This window comes from Scophthalmus maximus, chromosome 1 (assembly GCF_022379125.1).
Source record: "Scophthalmus maximus strain ysfricsl-2021 chromosome 1, ASM2237912v1, whole genome shotgun sequence".
NCBI lineage: Eukaryota > Metazoa > Chordata > Actinopteri > Pleuronectiformes > Scophthalmidae > Scophthalmus > Scophthalmus maximus.
The window spans coordinates 27147501-27166715 of record NC_061515.1 but is presented as its reverse complement, the minus strand read 5'-3'; the positions used below and the strand labels follow the sequence as shown (position 1 = coordinate 27166715).

Sequence of the window (19215 nt, the reverse complement as noted above, 5' to 3'; positions counted from 1 at the left end):
ACACTCAGCTCCCCCCGAGCCTTTGCTTCACACACACACCCAACCACCCACATGTGATATATATGCAAGGAAGCCCGGTGTAACCTAGCAACAATGCTGTGTGTGTGTGTGTGTGTGTGTGTGTGTGTGTGTGTGTGTGTGTGTGTGTGTGTGTGTGTGTGTGTGTGTGTGTGTGTGTGTGTGTGTGTGTGTGTGTGTGTGTGTGTGTGTGTGTGTGTGTGTGTGTGTGTGTGTGTGTGTGTGTGTGTGTGTGTGTGGTCCAGTGAGTTTTATACCACTGCACCGAAATTATTGGTCTGAACTCACTTGCTGTTTGTGTGACTGTGTGTGTGTGTGTGTAGGTATATATATTTATATGTATATACTTAATGTGCTGAAGTGCAAATGGGCAACGCTCTTCGATACTTATGCGGCAGTCCTGTATAGCTGCATATGCATATGTTTTAATATTTTCCAAGGGAACATTGTTTGTGTTCCTTTCATCTTTTACATCAAACAGTTTTAATGATGCTGAGGAAGAAATTTGTCCCGTTGCACAGCACAAATAAGAGATGGTGTGTGTGTGTGTGTGTGTGTGTGTGTGTGTGCGCTTCTGAAATCCCTGAAGGTAATTTTGTTTTATTCAAATGTTTTGGAAGGTAAGTATGCATGCCTCCGCGCCCGCGCGTGATCCACGTGTGTTTGCATACCTTTGCCACCCGACACATGCAGGTGTACCCCCTGACCGCCCCCCCCCCCCCCCCCCCCCCCCCGCCAGTTCCCTCGACAGTGGACTCCGAGCGCTGTCTGCCTAATTTACCGTCGGACATTTTCATTAAGGCCCCTCAATGGCAGGTGGGCGCCGTGATGGGCGTCACATTTGATTAGAGCTACGCCAGCGGCTGACCTGTGGAGAAAAAAGGTTAGCTATGCTTGTCAAATTTTATTAGCCAGAAGGCACTCTTTTTGTGGCCGCAGCAGAGAAACAACGAGACGAGATGAAAGAGGAGTGTGGGGGAAGAAGAGAAGAGGCCAGAGCGGAGAGCTGTGAAGACTTGTGAAGGTTGTGGGGGGGGGGGTTTTGGTTTTTTTGAAATGCACCATTGTGCTAAGGAAAGAAGGAAGGGAAGATGAAGGTGAGCTAAGACGAGCAAATGGGAAATCGGCGAACGCGCTCCCAGATTTCTGCCGCGACTCGAGTTCACCTGACACTGTGACAGAGTCAGTCAGTCAGACAGGTGTGACTAATGGTTTAAATATATCAGGAATAAGCTCCGAGGACTTTGTAGGATGTGGATTTGGTCCTTTTTTCTTTTTTTTACAAATCCTGAGTGGTGTTGGTCTTGTCCCCGGGACACGGTTTAATTCCCCTATAGACCGAAAAGAGGAGAAGTGCAAGACGAGGTGCAAAAATCAGATATTATTTAAAGAGACGTCCCCATTAATGCAGATGCACACTCACTTTCTCTGTACTGAAAGTTCACCTCCTGGTTTTCTGCTGTGGATTCAGTCAGCCGGCGTCTGCCCGAGGAAGAGTGTCGCAGGGGCGCCGCGGTGCCGCCATCTTCATTCTCATCTGTCAAGTGCAAATAAACATTTTCATTGGGCGCCTGACATTTAGCAGTGCGTGTGTATGCGTGTAGCGTTATTTTTTGCTCCCACTCGCACTCGAGCGAATCCCCGCCCCTGCTCTGATTGGCTCCGACTCGGTTATTCTCATTCGTCGAAGGCGGGAGGGGACGAAAATAAGGCGTCGCGCGTGAACGTGAACCTGGCCCCCTGCGCTGCTCCTTGAGCAGCATCACAACCTCGACACATACCGGCAATTCAAAATGAAGAGAACCATTGATCATTTGTTGTGCTGTTAGGCTTCATCTTTTTCCTATTTGCCTTTAGAGCTCTATCATCTTTTTGACGTGTGCTTTTATCCGAGCAATTCAAATGTTTCCTCCCTTTCCAGATTTTCTTTTTGGTCAGTTGCACAGATGAAAGTGGCTCTTTACGGGAAGCCGGTGTAAGATTGGGACTTAATCCGGTTTCCTTTTTTATGGCCGTGCACTTGTTGCCTAACAACAGAAAACAGATACACGACGGGGTAGTGTGTCTGTTGTTTGCCCGGGGCCTCACTGTGTCGGCAGTGATTTTTATTGACCTTTTCACCCTTTTAAAATATGCAGTACCAACTCATCACATCAATCATATCACCTCGATTCTTCCAGCTGATATTTTAATTCATATAATTCAATGCCTCAGCCTTAATGAATAAAAAATAAAAATTTGAAAACAAGGAAGCATGGATTATTCTTGTTGAATTTTCTACATTATAAACTCAAATATTACAGCCTCTAATGCGTTGACTTTTTGGTCTTTTGTAATTCCCCCAATTTCATACAGAACTAATTTGCCAAATTGCCCCTTTGAAAAAAAATCGGAACATTTGTATTCAGGCCTCTTCCTGATTGCGGCTTCGCGTTAGACTTCTTGTTAACCTGTACGAACGAAAAGACCCGTTCTAATTCAGTCAGGATCGATTGTGGTCAGAGTATCTTTTCCTCCGGGTTTCGTTGAGTGAAGCCGTGCGTCTCTTTCAACAGGGAAAAAAATGTCTCCATTTTTGGGGGCTCGGCTGAGTTTCTGTCTGACTCTATTCCCAATATTACACCGGGAAACCAAACACTGGCCGCTCACTTTGATGTGTGCTTACCGCCAGCGTGCAAGGCAGCAAAGAAAACCCCGCTCTTCTTTGCTTTTTTCTGTTCTCCCCCCAGTGTGTTGTGTTTAAATCAGCTAGCCGCAGCAAGAAAAAGTCGCCGAATGCAGCCGGCGGCGCACACTCCCTAATTAGTCTGCCCTCACACGGGCTAACACCGCAGGATAGTTGCCTTCCTCACACACTCTCCCCTGTTCTCTTTCATATGACATTCGGTTTTGTTCTCACTCCAGTTCCTCTCTCGCTTGGTTCTTTCACTCTTTTCCAAGTTTGCGTCTCTCTCTCTCTCTCCCTCTCACTGCTCGATGCTGCCGTTTTGGCTTTGCTCTCATTCTCTGTGCTCCCCGCTCCCGCGTCTCGCCCCCTCTCCCTCTGCTCCTTCGGTCTCCATCCTCCTTCGGTGCGCCCGTCTGATCACCCCGCGCCGTCAGATATACTCTGAAATATGGATGGAATGTGTCTGACATAAGTGGTATCAGCGTGTGTGGCTGAGCTAATATAGCAAAATCAGGCTTTATTGATTCATTGATTAGATATAGTCTATGATATTTACATGTCAGACACTCGTATTCTGACGCCCCTATGAACATACATCACATATGGAAACATTTCTGTCAAGAAAATCAATGTACAGAGATAATCCTATATTACATCCTCTTATATTTGTATAATATATTATTATATAGGTATATAGGAGACATGCATTCCTGGATATTCCGCGAATGTTCCTGCTGCACCCTATTTTACGGATATTTTCTGGAGTTTATTTTTAAAAAAATGAATGGACAAAGGCCAACTATGTTTCTCAGCTGTGACGCTGAGATAAATGTAGATCACTTCATCTCAGACGTGTCGTGTTTGTGCAACTGGCCTCAGGCCGGTGGACAGGCAATCAGCAGCAGTTATTAGCTGCCGATGACAACAGCAGAGCCTACCTGTCTCCGTCTAAACACGACACACACACACACAAATACAGCTGCCGAATTGTCAACTTAGCAACTACTCGACAAACCTCGACACCCCCCGTCCATGTTTTATCTGGAATCAGCCTCTGTCTTCAGCCGTTAATATGGTAATATTTGGCTTTGTCAGTGATGGAGGCCGTGGCATAATGAGATAATTACCAGTGTTGCTTCATTTGGAGAGCGACGCGCACGCTCAATCAAAAATGGCAGCCCTAATTATGTGCCCAGGGATTGGCTAATGGGTTCGGTAGAAGACGAGGGGTGGCATGAAAAAAAAACACCAACTCTCCACTTGGCTCTGTGCATTCATTCTCTGACGCTCTGTTTGTTTGTGTTTGTGTGTGTGTGTGTGTGTGTGTGTGTGTGTGTGTGTGTGTGTGTGTGTGTGTGTGTGTGTGGAGATGGGCTGGTGGGCGGCAGAGTGTAAGTACATAATAAAAAGGAAGTAACATGAGGAATAATAGATAATACGAGAGATTAAGTGTGAATATCTTAACAGCAAGGTTGTCTGCAGGACGCAGCGCGTGTGTGGGGAACATAGATTTGTATCGATAAGCTGTGTGTTGAAACCCATCTTCAGAAGCAACAATTAGCAGCAGCCACGAGGCCGCCTCCGATATCCATCTTCATAAAACCGAAAGCATCTGCACTGGCAGGTTTCAAAGCAGAAACACACGAAACTTTTGGAAAAGGTTCTATCCTCGTGGATTGAACACTGTGCCCGGAGCGTCGCCGGGGACTCGGCAGGGAAGGAGTTTGTGTGGAATGATGGCAACACTGTGTGTGTGTGTGTGTGTGTGTGTGTGTGTGTGTGTGTGTGTGTGTGTGTGTGTGTGTGTGTGTGTGTGTGTGTGTGTGTGTGTGTGTGTGTGTGTGTGTGTGTGTGTGTGTGTGTGTGTGTGTGTGTGTGTGTGTGTGTGTGTGCGTGTGTGCGTGCGTGCGTGCGTGCGGTGGGCCGCATTAAGTCAGGGTACATGTGCACCGGCACAAAAGGGACCGGCTGTACGAGCACACACACCTTTGTACGATCTCCATGTTGCCTTCACAAACACGGACGCACACTCCGAGCCTCTGCCAGTTTTTCTAATTAAAGGCAGGGTCACAGGAGAGACTTAAACAGGTAAGCTATGTACTTCACTAATGAACTTCTCCGTCTCGCTCTCCTTCGCTGCGTCTCGTCAATATCTGCCTGGAGGTCGGACCATTCGAATGTACGGAGCAGTGCCGGCTTGATGAAGGCTGCGTGGGTGCGTTCTGGGTCGGACAAAGGCCTTCCTGTGTGTGTGTGTGTGTGTGTGTGTGTGTGTGAGTGTGTGTGTGTGTGCACTCGTTGAGGGCATTTGAGTTTTTGCGGATGCAGACGAAGTGTGCAAAGGTTTTTTTTCCTTTTCCTTCGCGCGTCACGTATTTCTTTTTTCTGTATGAATTTTCTGAATATTTTTTGTATCTCCTGAGGACCAAATAGCAAACAAACCGCATATGAGTGTCAATATTAGATACCTCTTTACAGCGCTGCCGGTAAACACAGATAAACGGCAGCACCGCGGTCGCACATCCTGAAGGATTGTGCTCACTCAGGTGCACAATTTCTGTCTGTTGCCCTTTTTTGGTGTGTGTGTGTGTGTGTGTGTGTGTGTGTGTGTGTGTGTGTGTGTGTGTGTGTGTGTGTGTGTGTGTGTGTGTGTGTGTGTGTGTGTGTGTGTGTGTGTGTGTGTGTGTGTGTGTGTGTGTGTGTGTGTGTGTGTGTGTGTGTGAATCCTCGCTCTTGTTTATGTAAGGTCTCAGGTGTGTAGCTTATCGCGCATCGAGGTCCAGTGAGCACGATGGTGTCTTTAAGTTTTGTCCCTCTTCTGTCCCGAGTTCTTATCTGTTCCCTGGCACTTTCATTTCATCCTTCACTTTGCTAAAGGTCGGATTCACAGGGGAACATCTCACTTGTCAATCAGTGTGTGTCTGTAGTTCAATCCAGGCTAGTACCTCATTACGCTGTTTGACTTTTAAGTCAAAAAGGTACATCCATCCTTTTTTATACCATTTCTGTTCAAATTTTCCTTTTCTCAGGTTTTCTCTCTGTAAGCTGTAGAAAGTTCAGTTGGGGCGCTGACGTCTTCTCAGAGGCAATACTTTGTTGATATCAGCCGTCTGCTTATCAGTCTTCCTGCGCTGTCGAGCAGATGGATTTTTTTTACTCCAGATGAAGCTGTGGATCCTGGGACTCATTTTGTAATGTCGTGAAATAATCTTAGAACTCAACGTCGGCGGCCATGACGAGAATCATGTCAGCACCTGTACCTTTTTTGCTTCTCTTTTGCATCACTTACACCTTCCGCTCTCTCCGTCTCTCCGCAGTGACCCGCATTTCCAGGGTTTGCGCAGGGAGTACCAGCAGGGCCGCGCCGCTCCGGTCTACGAGGAGCTGGACGCCGCGCGACGCCGAGCCCTGGACAATGACCCGCACAGGGTGAGTGTGCACGGCCGTGGGAGTGCAGCTCCGAAATGGGCGGCCAGTCTTGCCGCCATTCGGAAATAAGTCCACACATCCATAAAAACGTTATGGAGTGTTCTAGAGCAAGACACAGACCCATGACGGACTAACACTGATATGTCGGGGAGTGTGTGTGTGTGTGTGTGTGTGTGTGTGTGTGTGTGTGTGTGTGTGTGTGTGTGTGTGTGTGTGTGTGTGTGTGTGTGTGTGTGTGTGTGTGCGTGCGTGCGTGCGTGCGTGCGTGCGTGCGTGCGTGCGTGCGTGCGTGCGTGCGTGCGTGCGTGCGTGCGTGCGTGCGTGCGTGCGTGCGTGCGTGCGTGCGTGCATGTGTGCATGTGCTTGCGGTGCTGCTGTGAGCCCTGCCTGTTTTTTCCTCCAGTGCTTTCTCAGGCTATTTTCAGCTCTCTTGTTAACATTTCGAGTCGCTGTGTGTGCCACAAAGGCGGCGCCTGCTCTCCTCCTCATTTGGTTTATGGGGAGATCCATTAGACGGGTGACATTTCCATACGCACACTCTGCACTTCAACCTTTCTTCCTCTCGCTCGTCCCCTACCTCTGCTCTCTCGGTCTCATTTGGGCAAGAGTAACAGTGGTTCTGAAATGGCTCGCTGTAGTTGCCTCCCCCAGCCAGGCTGCATGGCTAAATGTCCCTGAACCTGTATTGATCCACCCCGAGGAATCATTTCATTTACCGCCGTACACTCCTGAACTCAGCATACTCAGTCCATGGAAATCGATAGCCATTTATCAGCCATTTTAAAATGGGATTTTTCTAATAGTGAGCCCACGGATGCAGAAAATCACATTTTGATCCGAACTGGGATCGCTGCAACTGGCCGCAGCGATTTGCAAAGTCATTTCCTCCGAGCTAGATTTATTTTTCATTAAATGACACAACTGAGCAAAGAGAGGATCGGAGGCATCTGGGAAATATGGGATGGATTCACCGACGACGTCGCCGATACCAATCACCCGACACAACCCGCATCCCGCTGTGCTCGCGTCCTCGCTTATTGTAGTCTCTGTTTATTGAGCCCCGAGAAGCAGACTTCATTAGGCACGCGCCGACACGCGCCACAGTCGCCCTCTTCGAGACCCGAAGGGCTTCGTCACTCATTACACGTCCCAGTGCAGCAAGTGTTTCTGCCTCGGTTCGCTGCGGCTGCAGTCGGGACGTAAACTCTGACGCAACTAAAGTACAGCAAGTGAGAAGGACGACCTCTGATCTGATTATTTTTCTTTCAAAGGGAAAAAGGAAAAAAACACCGGTGGGTTCCTCTCCTGGGGAACCTGATAATGAAACACCCCTCTCGCAATCACACACATAGTGAGAACAGATACACTGAAAGAGAAAAGTTACATGGGGTGAAAAAGAGAGAGAGAGAAGATGACAACAGAATCATGAAATGTAAGAGTAAAAGAAGTAAAAAAAAATAGTATGACAATATATATTATATATATATATATATATATATTATATATATATAATATATATATATTCTAGTAGCTTAGCTGGTCTGCTTTTAATAAAGGCTGAAAAATGTCCAAAAAATAATAAAAACATTCCCATATTTATTCTATATTTCCATGAATGCTAAATACTTTCTGTTTCTCTCCACATTGAATGTAACCTAGATGAGGTATCAGCATAAATATGGGGCTTTTATTTTCACAGCTGGAAAATATGATGACACTGTTATTACTCCAAACCGTAATGTTTTGTAATGTTAATGCTTTTGGAAAATAACACCAAAAGTGAGGCTGCACTCGCACGTACGAAACCTTTCGCCGTCGTGGACACACACGCCCTGCAGAGAGTTGACCACCGTAGGATAAGCAAGAGACTTGAATAGACTTTTCTGACCACAGTCTTGAGCCTTTCATCCTCACTTTTGTTTATGTCAGCGAGGGTTCACGTTACCCAGAATCCTCCACCTCTTCAGATCATGATGAAACGCGCGCAGAGGGGGCGCATTTCTACCTCTTACACATACAGTCGCATACAGCTCAGTGCAAGTAAAGCCTCCCATGATCCAAATCGACATTTCTTCAAGAGTAACTTTACTTTTAAGGTGGACATGAGAAACCTACAGAAGATAAGACCTCATTTATACCTCAAATCCCAGATAGGCCTATGAATAAATAAGACGTACGCTGCTGTTTATATTTTGGTTGTTTTTCCCATTCAGTTTCAAACTTTTTCATTCAACAGCACATTACTCCACTCGCTTTTACCTACTCTCTCTCTGTGTGGTATGAGAAGAGCCGTGTGCGATCTGCCATTTAGCAGCCGCCGCCGCCGCCGCCGCCGCCGCCGCCACCATCACCGCGGCACGCTGCTCTTTTATGCGCAGCCATTTCTGTGGCCTTGAATGGTTAAGAAGGTTTGAAAGCTCTCCGCACAAGGCCAGCGAATACCATTCACGCTCTCTGAGTGGTACACGTGTGTCTGAAAGTGGAGATGAGTGCGTGTGTGTGTGTGTGTGTGTGTGTGTCTCCTTTTGCTCTCCTCAGAAAGGGGATGCCAGGTAACGCACTAAACTAAGCCGACGTAAACAAAAGCAGTGATTACGATATCCCCTTATGTCTCCGCTTATTCTTTCAGTGGCCGTCTATGATATGGAAGAGGAGTGTGTGTGTGTGTGTGTGTGTGTGTGTGTGTGTGTGTGAAGATAAATCTCAAAAAGGGCCGCATGTCCCATCCTCATTTCTGTCCTCCGAAGCTCATCTCCCTCCGTCCCCGTCTGTCTCTCTGTCACTGATTTGACCCTTCCCCCCGTGTTCCCTGTCTGTGGATAGGTCACACTTGTAATTATGCCAGTCACACTGTCCCTCTCTCTCTCTCTCTGTGTGTGTCTGTTTCCTCTTTATGCTAATCATAGGCTCTCTGTAATGTCCTGATGGCCAATTAAGTCTTTTTTGATATCCCTCATTGTTCTGTGGCAGAAAAGGTTTTCACCAAAGCTCCGTAAATGCTGGCCTCCCTACTTTTCCCACGATGCAACCAATGCTATCTCTTTAACAGATGCTCCCTGCCTGGTAAATGCCTTTCTGCTGTCAACGTGTTCCTCCCCCAAGTCCAAGCCGATTGCGACATCTGCGGAATACGACCTCCGGTGACATCACCCGTCGTTATTTTCTCAGATATGACGGCATACTTCCAGATTAGGGGTCTTGGGGGATCCGCTCACTTTCAAGGACCCGAGAACTTAACCCGACGCAAAAAACAAGGAAAACAAGTCTGTGCTTTTTCCGCTGATATCCCTCGCCTCTCTTTTGGATTAGGTGCGAAAAGACCCGTACATCAGGGTTATTTCCTCCGACTCGACAGCAGACACTATGCAGTCGATTTCACACTCTGAGTGCTACTCGTCTTGGATGATCTCGCTGGTGGGGTTCCCCATCCAAATTCTTTTCAGTTACAAATGTTTGCACGCAAATAGTTTTTTCAGCCTTCCTCGAGGGACAGTTGCTCGCGTGTTTCGACTCAGTAGGTTAGTCATTTCACTGTTTTTCTATCACATTGTAACTTTATCTTTAAAGGCCCTTTGAGATTTTAGTGTTTTTTTTCTTATCCTGAAGGAAAGTCCATTTGCCCCCTTGTGGTCGTAACTGTACATCCCACTGTCTACCGCTGACAAGTTCAGATCACATGTCAAGAAAGGTTTACGGTACGTTCATTACAGCTTCATAAAGTGGTCAGCTGAAACAAAGGGTCATTACAGTCAAGTAGGCGGTTGTTTACCCTGTGCAACCATGACTCAAAGGCACACGGTATTGGAGGAACACACACACACACACACACACACACACACACACACACACACACACACAAAGTCATGCATCTTATCTTCAACTCATTACCCTGTGAATCGTAAACAACCCTGCCAGCACGTGTGACACCCAAACGAAACACAGAAGTCACAGAAAACCGCACAAGCCGCCGCCGCACACACTCGACGTCATTATGAAACGCACACACACACAGAGAGAGAGAGAGAGAGAGACACACTCATGAGTCCAAGATACGACTCGTCGTCCATTGCACAGCTGTTTTTTTTGAATTTCTCTCTAATGTTGCGTGTGCGGACATCCATCACCTTGATGTGATTTTAATGTCACATCCTCGGGCTGTCTCAATCTCTAGCCCTCTCTCTCACTTTTTTTCACTCTCCCTCCCACACGGCGGCCATCACTTCATAAATAAACCCCCACATCATTAAGTAAACACGCACCAGCCTGTCACGGTGATAGATGGCCTTCACACACACACACACACACACACACGTGCACAGGCTCTGTGGATCCGTGTAGGGTTCTTCATGCCCACAGGCGAAAGGCCGCGATGGTTTTTGCGCCCACAGTCCTAATGAACGTGCATGAATTCAACTGTGAACTTGCAGTGAGCTTAAAGCTTTTTTGGAAGAAAAGAAACCTAAAAAAAAAGTCAGAATGTTATTATCAACAGCCTATTTCCTAATGTGCTGTTCATAATACATCTGCAGGCACTTTTGTGGACAGAATTTGATATTCCGTTGTGCTTACTGGTGAGATTGGTTGGCTCCCACTGTGTCGAAGCGACTGGCCATCTCTGCTCTCACCTGATAAGTGCCTCCTCTTACCCACACGCCTTCTGCTGTGCACAATCCCGACTCCTGTCTCTCTCGCCGAAAGACGCCGACTCACGCAGAGCACAGGTGTAATGGATGTGCTGGCAGGCTCGTCCCGCTGCGGGCCTCCTCTTGGGGCAAGCTGCCACCAAAGTGGTGTAGCCCGGCCGAAAGCTGCTTTCAGAGACAAGAGAGGAGAGGAGAGGGAAATTGGAGCGAGCGATTAAGTAAAGGAGGGAGAGGGAACGAGGCGGTGAGAGGGTGAGAGAGAACATCCTGTATGTGTTTATGAGGAATAGGACAAAGGGGGGGGGGGGGGGGGGGGACTGAGAACATGACAAAGCAACATGGCAGCGTGGAAGCAAATAAGAGGAGGGGGAGGGGGGGTATGGGAAGGATGAGAAATGGCACATCTAACATGGGGGGGGGGCTGGATTGGCACAAGGAGGAGACAGATGGAGCGGAGGAACCGACAGACACATGGAGGCATTGACATGGGCGACTGGAGGAATGGAACTGGGGGGGGGGGGGACGTGGTGATGAAATCGGGTATTAAAATGAAGCTTAGGTTGTGTCAGGTTTAGGAAGACTGAAGGGGGATTTCTCCCTCCTCGAGTGTCCTTGAGTGTGACATTAAAAGTCTACCTATAGTGGGACAAAAGCAGAGAAGTGAACGCTCAATGTCTCATGTTGCATCTTGGTTTGCTCAGCAAGCTTCCTAAGGTCCACTGCTAATGCTGCTTTGCTGATTAGAGTCCTAATAAGTTGGTCAGCTGTCGCACCTTTAATCTTCCCTCTCGATGTCGAGATCAGTGTCCTTCGTTCTTCCGTATACCACCCCCTGACAAAGTCTGTCATTATTGGTTACCAGGACCTTATGTAAGGCAGCATTTGTTATATATATATGCAGAAAGGGGGATGTCACTTCAGAGAGAGAGAGAGTGGAACTCGGGTCGTTATCCTGAGTGAGGTGGTGGGATTCAGTTCCTTCATGAAGCGTCTGTCATTGTTCCCATCTCTGTATCCTCTCTCTCTCTCTCTCTGTCGAGTTAATTAGAAACTTTCTCAAGAAGTTTCAATTTATAAAGAAGATGAATTGCAGAGAGAGAGAGAAGGAGACGGAGAGAGAGAGAGGATAGAGCAGCTGGTCCGGGGGTGTTTCCCTGAAGGAGGCTGCACTAATGTTAGTCTAATGTAATTGTTAATCAGGTTAGCATATGCTTTGTGTGTGTGTGTGTGTGTGTGTGTTTGTGTGTGTGTGCACGTGTGTGTGTGTGTGTGTGTGTGTGTGCGTGCGTGTAGATTTGAAGTTTAACTGATGAACCATTTTAATGAAGAACTACAGAAAGATGACTGTGTAGCACACACACCATCACCTGACATCTTTCTCACTCCGTCTGACTTTCCTCCTCTCTTGCACATTCACACACACACACACACACACACACACACACTCAATCCCAGTGGGAAAAGCCGCACTTGAAGTGCTTGGATCACTAAGCCAGTTCGATTAACTCCTGCTTTCTATTTCTCACAAACATTCATGTAGAAATATAATTTTTTCTTCCCTCACTTTACACACGCACACAAACACACACACACACACGCACACACGCATGTGTAGTCATGTATACACACATCAAACACACATACACACAGTAAATGAACACAAACTACACACAGCAGGCTCATGGATATGAACAGCCACAAACACACACACACACACACACACACACATTTTATAAGAGATTTTTAAGAGGTAACACACCACAAACACATAAAAACACACAATCCACAGTCGGCCTTGGAAAGGCAACAGACAAAAACTTTCTTGAGAGAAAATCCCATAATTAAGTTTTACAAGAAATGCAGTCTCTTGATCCTGATGTTCTCATGACCCCCCCCCCCCTCCGCTGACCTCATCCTTTCTCAGCACGCAGATGTAAAACACACGTCCTCAACTTGTCTCGCACACACGCACACACACACACGCACACAATTGCTCACCTACCAAGTCGCGTGCAGCTGTCGAGGCCTGTGCTTATTAAAGGGCGTCCCGTTGGTCCCTGACTCTCTGGACCAGGCTCGGCGCTATTCTGGCCCGCATAATTGCACAGGCCCCCACCGCAAGTTAGTGTTTGGACCGTACGCCCCGGGATAATCCAGAACAGGCGACTGTGACCAGCAGCTTCTGAAAAGCAGTAGCTGCAGAGGAAGGGAAATGACAGAGGAGAAAGAATGCAGGAGGTGACGCTCACTGCGGACCCTTCTTGCAGTATGTGAATGTTGGGTTTAGGGTGATAATTATAGAATTGAAGTTGCGCCGCAAAGATTGTTTCCTCCTTACAAGCCATTGAGTCCAAATTCAGCCGTGCCAACCCATTTTAGTTCCGGCGTTTTGCCAGCGAGGTGAGATAATTCCGCGTTTTTGCAAATGCATATTGAATTGAATTCTTGCGCTAATACCTTTATATGTTCCAGAATACTGCATTATCGGGAACTGATGGTTCATGAATATTCTGAAAATAAATTGGCTCCTAAAAGAAGCAGTTAAATTGTTTGCGGATCAGAAGCGTTTATTTCCACCCAGCTCGCACTGGAAATACCTCCTGCGACGGATTCCAGTTGTGACTCGGTTGCAGTGAATCAAAGCATCCGCGCAAACTTCTCCGAGCACCTGCTGCCTAATCTTCTCCCCTGCGCCTCCATATGTTCACGGTGTTCCACGCAGTAGTTAATAAACAATACTCCCAGCAGCCGGAGGGCTGTTACCGCGCCGGAGTCGAGTACTCAGACGTGTTTCATATATTTTCTGACGAGGATGGGCCGAGACACTTTCTGTGGAAAGCAAAACTGCTCTCGTACCTCAGGCAACATTGAAACGGCTGTGAGAGAGTGTAGGGATGGAGAGAGAATGCGGATTCATTCATTGTTATAGTTCCTACATCATTTCATACCACTGCACCGCCTGAGTTGTGTCACATCGTCGGCTCCTGGCCGGCGGCTTCTCATCTCACTGTCCGATCGGTCCGCGCAGGGGCACTCCCTCCGCTCACGCTCTCTGAAACGCACAGATCCCGGGCTGAACTCTCGCTCACACCACCGGGAGGACAGAGACAAGAGCGAACATGTCATTCAGACATTGTGTTTTTTCGCCGCTGCTATCGAGAGTTTTAGCCCCTTTCTCCCTCTTTTCTCTTTCGCAAAGTCACACTGAGCGATTCTATCCACGGACTCCTCCTCCTCCTGTCTGTCCTTGTCTCTCCCCGGCTCATCCCTGAGGCCCAGCACATTCCGCTCCCTCCCTGCCTCTCTTTTGTTTTAAGTCACTTCATTTCAATGCTGCACAGCGAGCGGTTGAGGAGTGTTTAATTTTTTTCTTTCCCTGCCACCTCTCCCTCCTCCCCATCTGGATCGGCAAACGCCTACGGGGACTTCTTCGGCGTCGGTCTTTATCCCCACAGCTTGTCTCTGGCCTGCGGGCAATCTGCAGAGTGTGATCCGTCTGCAAGTCGATCGAAATCTCCCATTCACCTCCTCACTCGCGCTCGCTCGCACTTCAAAGTGCGCCATCGCTCCTGTGTTTGGATTTGAGAGGAGAAGGTTTGGTACCCAACAACCGTCACATGCCCCAAATCTGTGACTGGAAGGAGGGGACACCCGGAGACTTAACCTGTGCCGTGGAGCACGGACACATGGCAGAACTTGAAGAGGAGCTGTTGGAAAGTGTTTTTGCCAAATGTGTGTAACTGTAGAAGGACACATCAAGGCTGTATCCAGGCTGGTGTACACACACACACACACACACACACACACATACACACACACACTCTGTGTGACGGTTGTATCGCAGATTGGTAAAAAAGCAACTGTACTCAAGTAGGAGACAGGCATACCTTTTTTAGGCTTCATGACCTGTAGAGGAACGAATGAAAACTACTACACACACACACACACACACACACACACACACGGGCACGCTGGGGTATTTGGATGTTATTTCAGTGAACAGTGGGGAGGCAAACAAACCCACAGGGGGACAGGAGCAGGGACACAGCCCCAGTAAGTTAATAAACATCACCCCATGGCCACTGCCATGGCCACACACAAACATACACACACACACACACACACACACACACACACAAGGGACAGGTTGCTTGTTGCCTACAGATTCATGTGGGGACACGATGTGCAGGTCAAAGGCAATTTTCCAGATTATCAAATAGGTCACATATTTGGTTTGAGGCCCCTTGATCAGAAGTTTGATTGACATCAAGCCAACTATATTTTTAATATTCAGAATAATACATGTGCTTTGTGCAACCACCTCAAAAAAATTTGGGAAACAAATAAATTAGTCCAGTTACAACATGTTTCGTGGCTTATTGCCACATTATCTGAAACATCTGCCGGGCTTCAAAACATCTTTTTTATTGTGTTTTTCTTCTCGAAGCCAGTGGCATTAGCACATTGTAAATACATCCTTTTTAAAAAAAAAAAAAAAACAGGCTTCCTCTGACGCATGTAAACACATCCAATTTATTTAGGTTTCATGTAAATGCTTGGATCCAGAGCACGTTTATTTGGACAGAAAGAGTTGTCCGCGTGGAGCCGGAGCCAAGGACGGGGGCTGCGTTAGGCAATCTTTTAACGCTGCCCGTTACATCCTCATAAGGCAAGATTAAACGGCCACGACACACACGCACACATGCCGGTCGTGGCCTGAACCCAACTGTATGTAAATGTAAAAAGCTCCTCTAAGGTCAAGAGTTGAGGCCTAAATAAACACTAACAATGAAGACAATTACCAGCAGATTGGCCTATTACCAAAATAGACTGCATTCCAGTCTGAGAGTGTGTAACCTTTGGTCCCCCGTGTGTGTGTGTGTGTGTGTGTGTGTGTGTGTGTGTGTGTGTGTGTGTGTGTGTGTGTGTGTGTGTGTGTGTGTGTGTGTGTGTGTGTGTGTGTGTGTGTGTGTGTGTGTGTGTGTGTGTGTGTGTGTGTGTGTGTGTGTGTGTGTGTGTGTGAGAGCTCAGAGTGAGCAGGGGTGCAGGTGTGGGAGTGAGCAGGGTACACTGGGGGGCAAGTGAGCCTCCTGTGTGTGTGAGACGTACACATGCACGCACAGCCTCCCAACGCAGCATCGTCTCGTGTGTGTGCCAACAGGACCGACTCCCTTGAAAGAGGCCCTTTCACCTTTGTGAGTCTTAGTTGGTTGTTTTGTTGGTGACTGTGCCGACAAGCCATTTAAAGGAGAACAGTAGAAATTTGGATTGAAGTTGTTAAAGGGCAAGTGAACGAACACGAAGAGAAGACAAAGAAAGGGGGAAAAGAAAAAGGCAGCACCTGTGTGGAGCCAACAGAAAGTAATCGTCTTAACAGGCTCTCAGCAGTTTTGTTTTCCCAAAGTTCTGTTTTTCCTTGTCGACACTAAAAAGCACGGCCAAAATTTAAAGGCCCAGCTACAATCTGTCTTCGAAAGGCTTTTTTCCCCATTTTTCTGGGTAAAAAGCAACAGCCTTCTGTGGACTGAGGGGGGGGAAAAACTGAGGGGAAAAAATGTTTCCTTTTCAGATTGTGGACACACTCTTCAGGCATTCTGCATTCAAAATACTGGAGGCGATCCAAGGACGCTTTCACACCGACCAACAGGTGCTAGAGGCTCCTCAGACCACGGCCTGCACCAACATGTACACATGGGTGATTTCAAGTTCTTCCCCCCAGCTGTTACTAGCGGCCGCGTAGTACCTCTGTGTCTCACCACTTCTTGCTATGGTTTGTTTTTGCACCAGCTCATTTCTCTTCTCTCCGTCTCATCCGTTCCGTCTCCTCCCATTGTGGAGTCGGCGAGATCTGGGGTGGATATCGGGTGGATTCCGCCTCATGGTGCCGGGGCGTTGAGGGTTGAGGTTGCCAACAGGGGGAGGGGGCGTGGGTATGGGGTGCCAGGCAGAGGCTCCACACTGAGACGCATTCTTAATTGGTATCCAAGATGGATTGGATGGATGCAAGAGTCTAATTATGCCATTTGAAAAGAGACGGCGCAGGCGAGCGGGTTTGGAAAAGACAAATCCGAGCGTCTAAGTGACGGGATGAAAAGCGCTGCTCGGGCGTCGTGTCAAAGCACTTGGACTATCATTTGAGGCTCATTGTATATGGGAGCGTCGTAAATTCACAGCGACGCCAAAAGTGCTCCGCGAAGTTCATTTCCTGAGCCCTGGCAATGCTTTCTGATGAATGCGACAGCTGTGCTGCACAAGTTGATTGGTGTGTGTGTGTGTGTGTGTGTGTGTGTGTGTGTGTGTGTGTGTGTGTGTGTGTGTGTGTGTGTGTGTGTGTGTGTGTGTGTGTGTGTCTGTGTGTGTGTGTGTGTGTGTGTGTGTGTGTGTGTGTGTGTGTGTGTGTGAGAGAATGTGCGCTGTGTTCCAATGCTTATCATCTGGCGCTGTCAACGCGCGGCTTTCTAATTTGGAAAAATGGAAAAGTAACTTTTCTGCTCATTCACACTCGCGCGCGTGCCAACCATTCTGTCAGAGCGTTTTGTCAGCTGCTGAATTGGTAAGGCGATGACTCCACAGAATTAGGCACTTCATGAGGAAGATTGTTCCGATTGTGTCCAGGCTCTTTTTTGCTTCCCCCCCCCGGCGAGAAAGTGTCGGAAAAACATGTCTGAAGATCTGCTGGTTGAAAGGCTTTTGCGTATAAATTACGCACAAATGCATGCACAGGCACGCAGTCGCAGGGAAGCTCCAAGTTTAACAAAGTTTTAGAGCTTTACCACCTGCCACATCGTGAGAAATACCGTTAGTTGTGTGTGTGAGTGTGCATGTGTTGTGGTCTGTCACCGAGTCCGGAGAGAATCTGGCTTTCTTTCAGCTACTGTCTGCATAAGACATTAACTTTTCCACTGATGACCACACACACACACGTGCTCTTACTGTAGCTCCGCACAGCAGTGTGTAAGATCACCAGGTTCAGGATGAGGACATGAACTTAAGTTGCGCGGTGTGCAAGTTGTGGCAAAGCGTGCGTGCATGCGTGCGTGCGTGTCCACCTCTGAGGCTCTTTTGCATTTTCGCGCCGAGCCTGGATGGATTTCTCGGTTTCCATGCTGAGACGGAGTCATCTTCTCCTTGATCCGCTGTCTCGTTTGTTTACAGCAGTATTTCAAGGAGTATCATCTGGCGCTGAAGCCGGGCTGTCCAATTTGGGGGGGAAATGGGCTTCCGTCTTAAAAAAAAGAAAACGTCCACATGACGGACGTCCTCAATCTGTGTGTGAGTTAATAAAGGAGGATCGTCCAGACCAATGGCTGCAGGCCATTATGTTAATACAATCACCGGGACAGAATATTTCACTCATTTTATCTAAACACACATTTCCGCCTGTCTTCAGCATTCTCTTGTTCGATTTCTCCCCCCCCCCCCCCCCCCCCCCCCCCATACTCAGAAGATGTATTACACCTTGTTCAACACACACAGAAAAACACGCACACACACACAGAAGCTCTTCCACCTGAGTCCCAGCCTCTTGCTGAGACTAATGCCCCCTTTACCTCACATTATGCATCTCTTTGCATAATGTCCCCTAAGTAGCACACACGCTGCCATCTAAAGATGGAGCATTCTCTTCCCGACATCATATTAAACCTGCACACAAAGACGCGCATGCCCTCCCAGACTACCATAATATTAACATACACACACACAAACACACACACACACACACACACACACGGGCACGAAGTGAATGGAGCAGCACACTCGGAAGTGCCTTCACTCCCTGGCCCCCATTCAGAGACATTAGAGCTTTCGCTACATTACAGAGACGCACTGATGATGTCAGGTAATGTGAAGCCGCCGCATTGACATGCAGAACGAGCCTCGACTCACATGTACATGCAAAGCAGGGCCATTCGGCTGGTAGTGCGCGGAGTCATTTGGACTTTTTTAGAGTGGCTGTTTGTGGGGTCGTATCACTTTGGAAGCCCCGGATCAAACACGCGGCTGCTTACCTCTTTGGATTTCCTTGTGCGTCTCCTGTCCATCCTGCGATTGCTTGTTTACGTGTTCAATGTGCGCGGCCCGCTGTCGTACATGTGGCTGCCGGACTTGTGTGTTTGACCCCCTCGTTTCCGGTGTGTTGCGTGTCGCGCTCACGGCGGCGCGTTGTCCGGTTGACTGTTGAAATGTCCGTTGGAGTAAATAGCCCGTGTTTTGTAGGTGGAAACTCCGGAGCCCAGAATCTAGATTACAGATAATTGAAAGTGTATGTTCTCCCCCTCCTCCTCTCTCCTCCTCTGCCTTCGGGCATGGTTTGTTTAAACCTCCTGTGTGAACCTTACGCCGTGTCCACACATATGCCACTGGATTTAAAAACCACATCTATTTTCACGACATTTTAACCTTCAATCCACATCAAGTGAGAAAAGATGCTGGTTAGAGCCCCCAAAAAAGTTACGT

At 47.9% G+C, this 19215-nt stretch overlaps 1 protein-coding gene and 1 long non-coding RNA gene across 7 annotated transcripts in view; one reads left to right on the top strand and one right to left on the bottom strand.

Moving 5' to 3' along the window:
* LOC118301237 overlaps positions 1–19215 on the bottom strand; it is a 1055945-nt gene that overhangs the window by 776765 nt on the left and 259965 nt on the right. The window lies entirely within an intron of this gene.
* The window catches only part of pard3ba (par-3 family cell polarity regulator beta a), a 121917-nt gene that overhangs the window by 89018 nt on the left and 13684 nt on the right, over positions 1–19215 (top strand). For both annotated transcript variants that reach the window (XM_035629808.2, XM_047330717.1), the window contains one exon: positions 6004–6115. In XM_035629808.2, coding sequence (XP_035485701.2) covers positions 6004–6115 — 112 coding nt within the window. The remainder of the gene's footprint in view (positions 1–6003; positions 6116–19215) is intronic.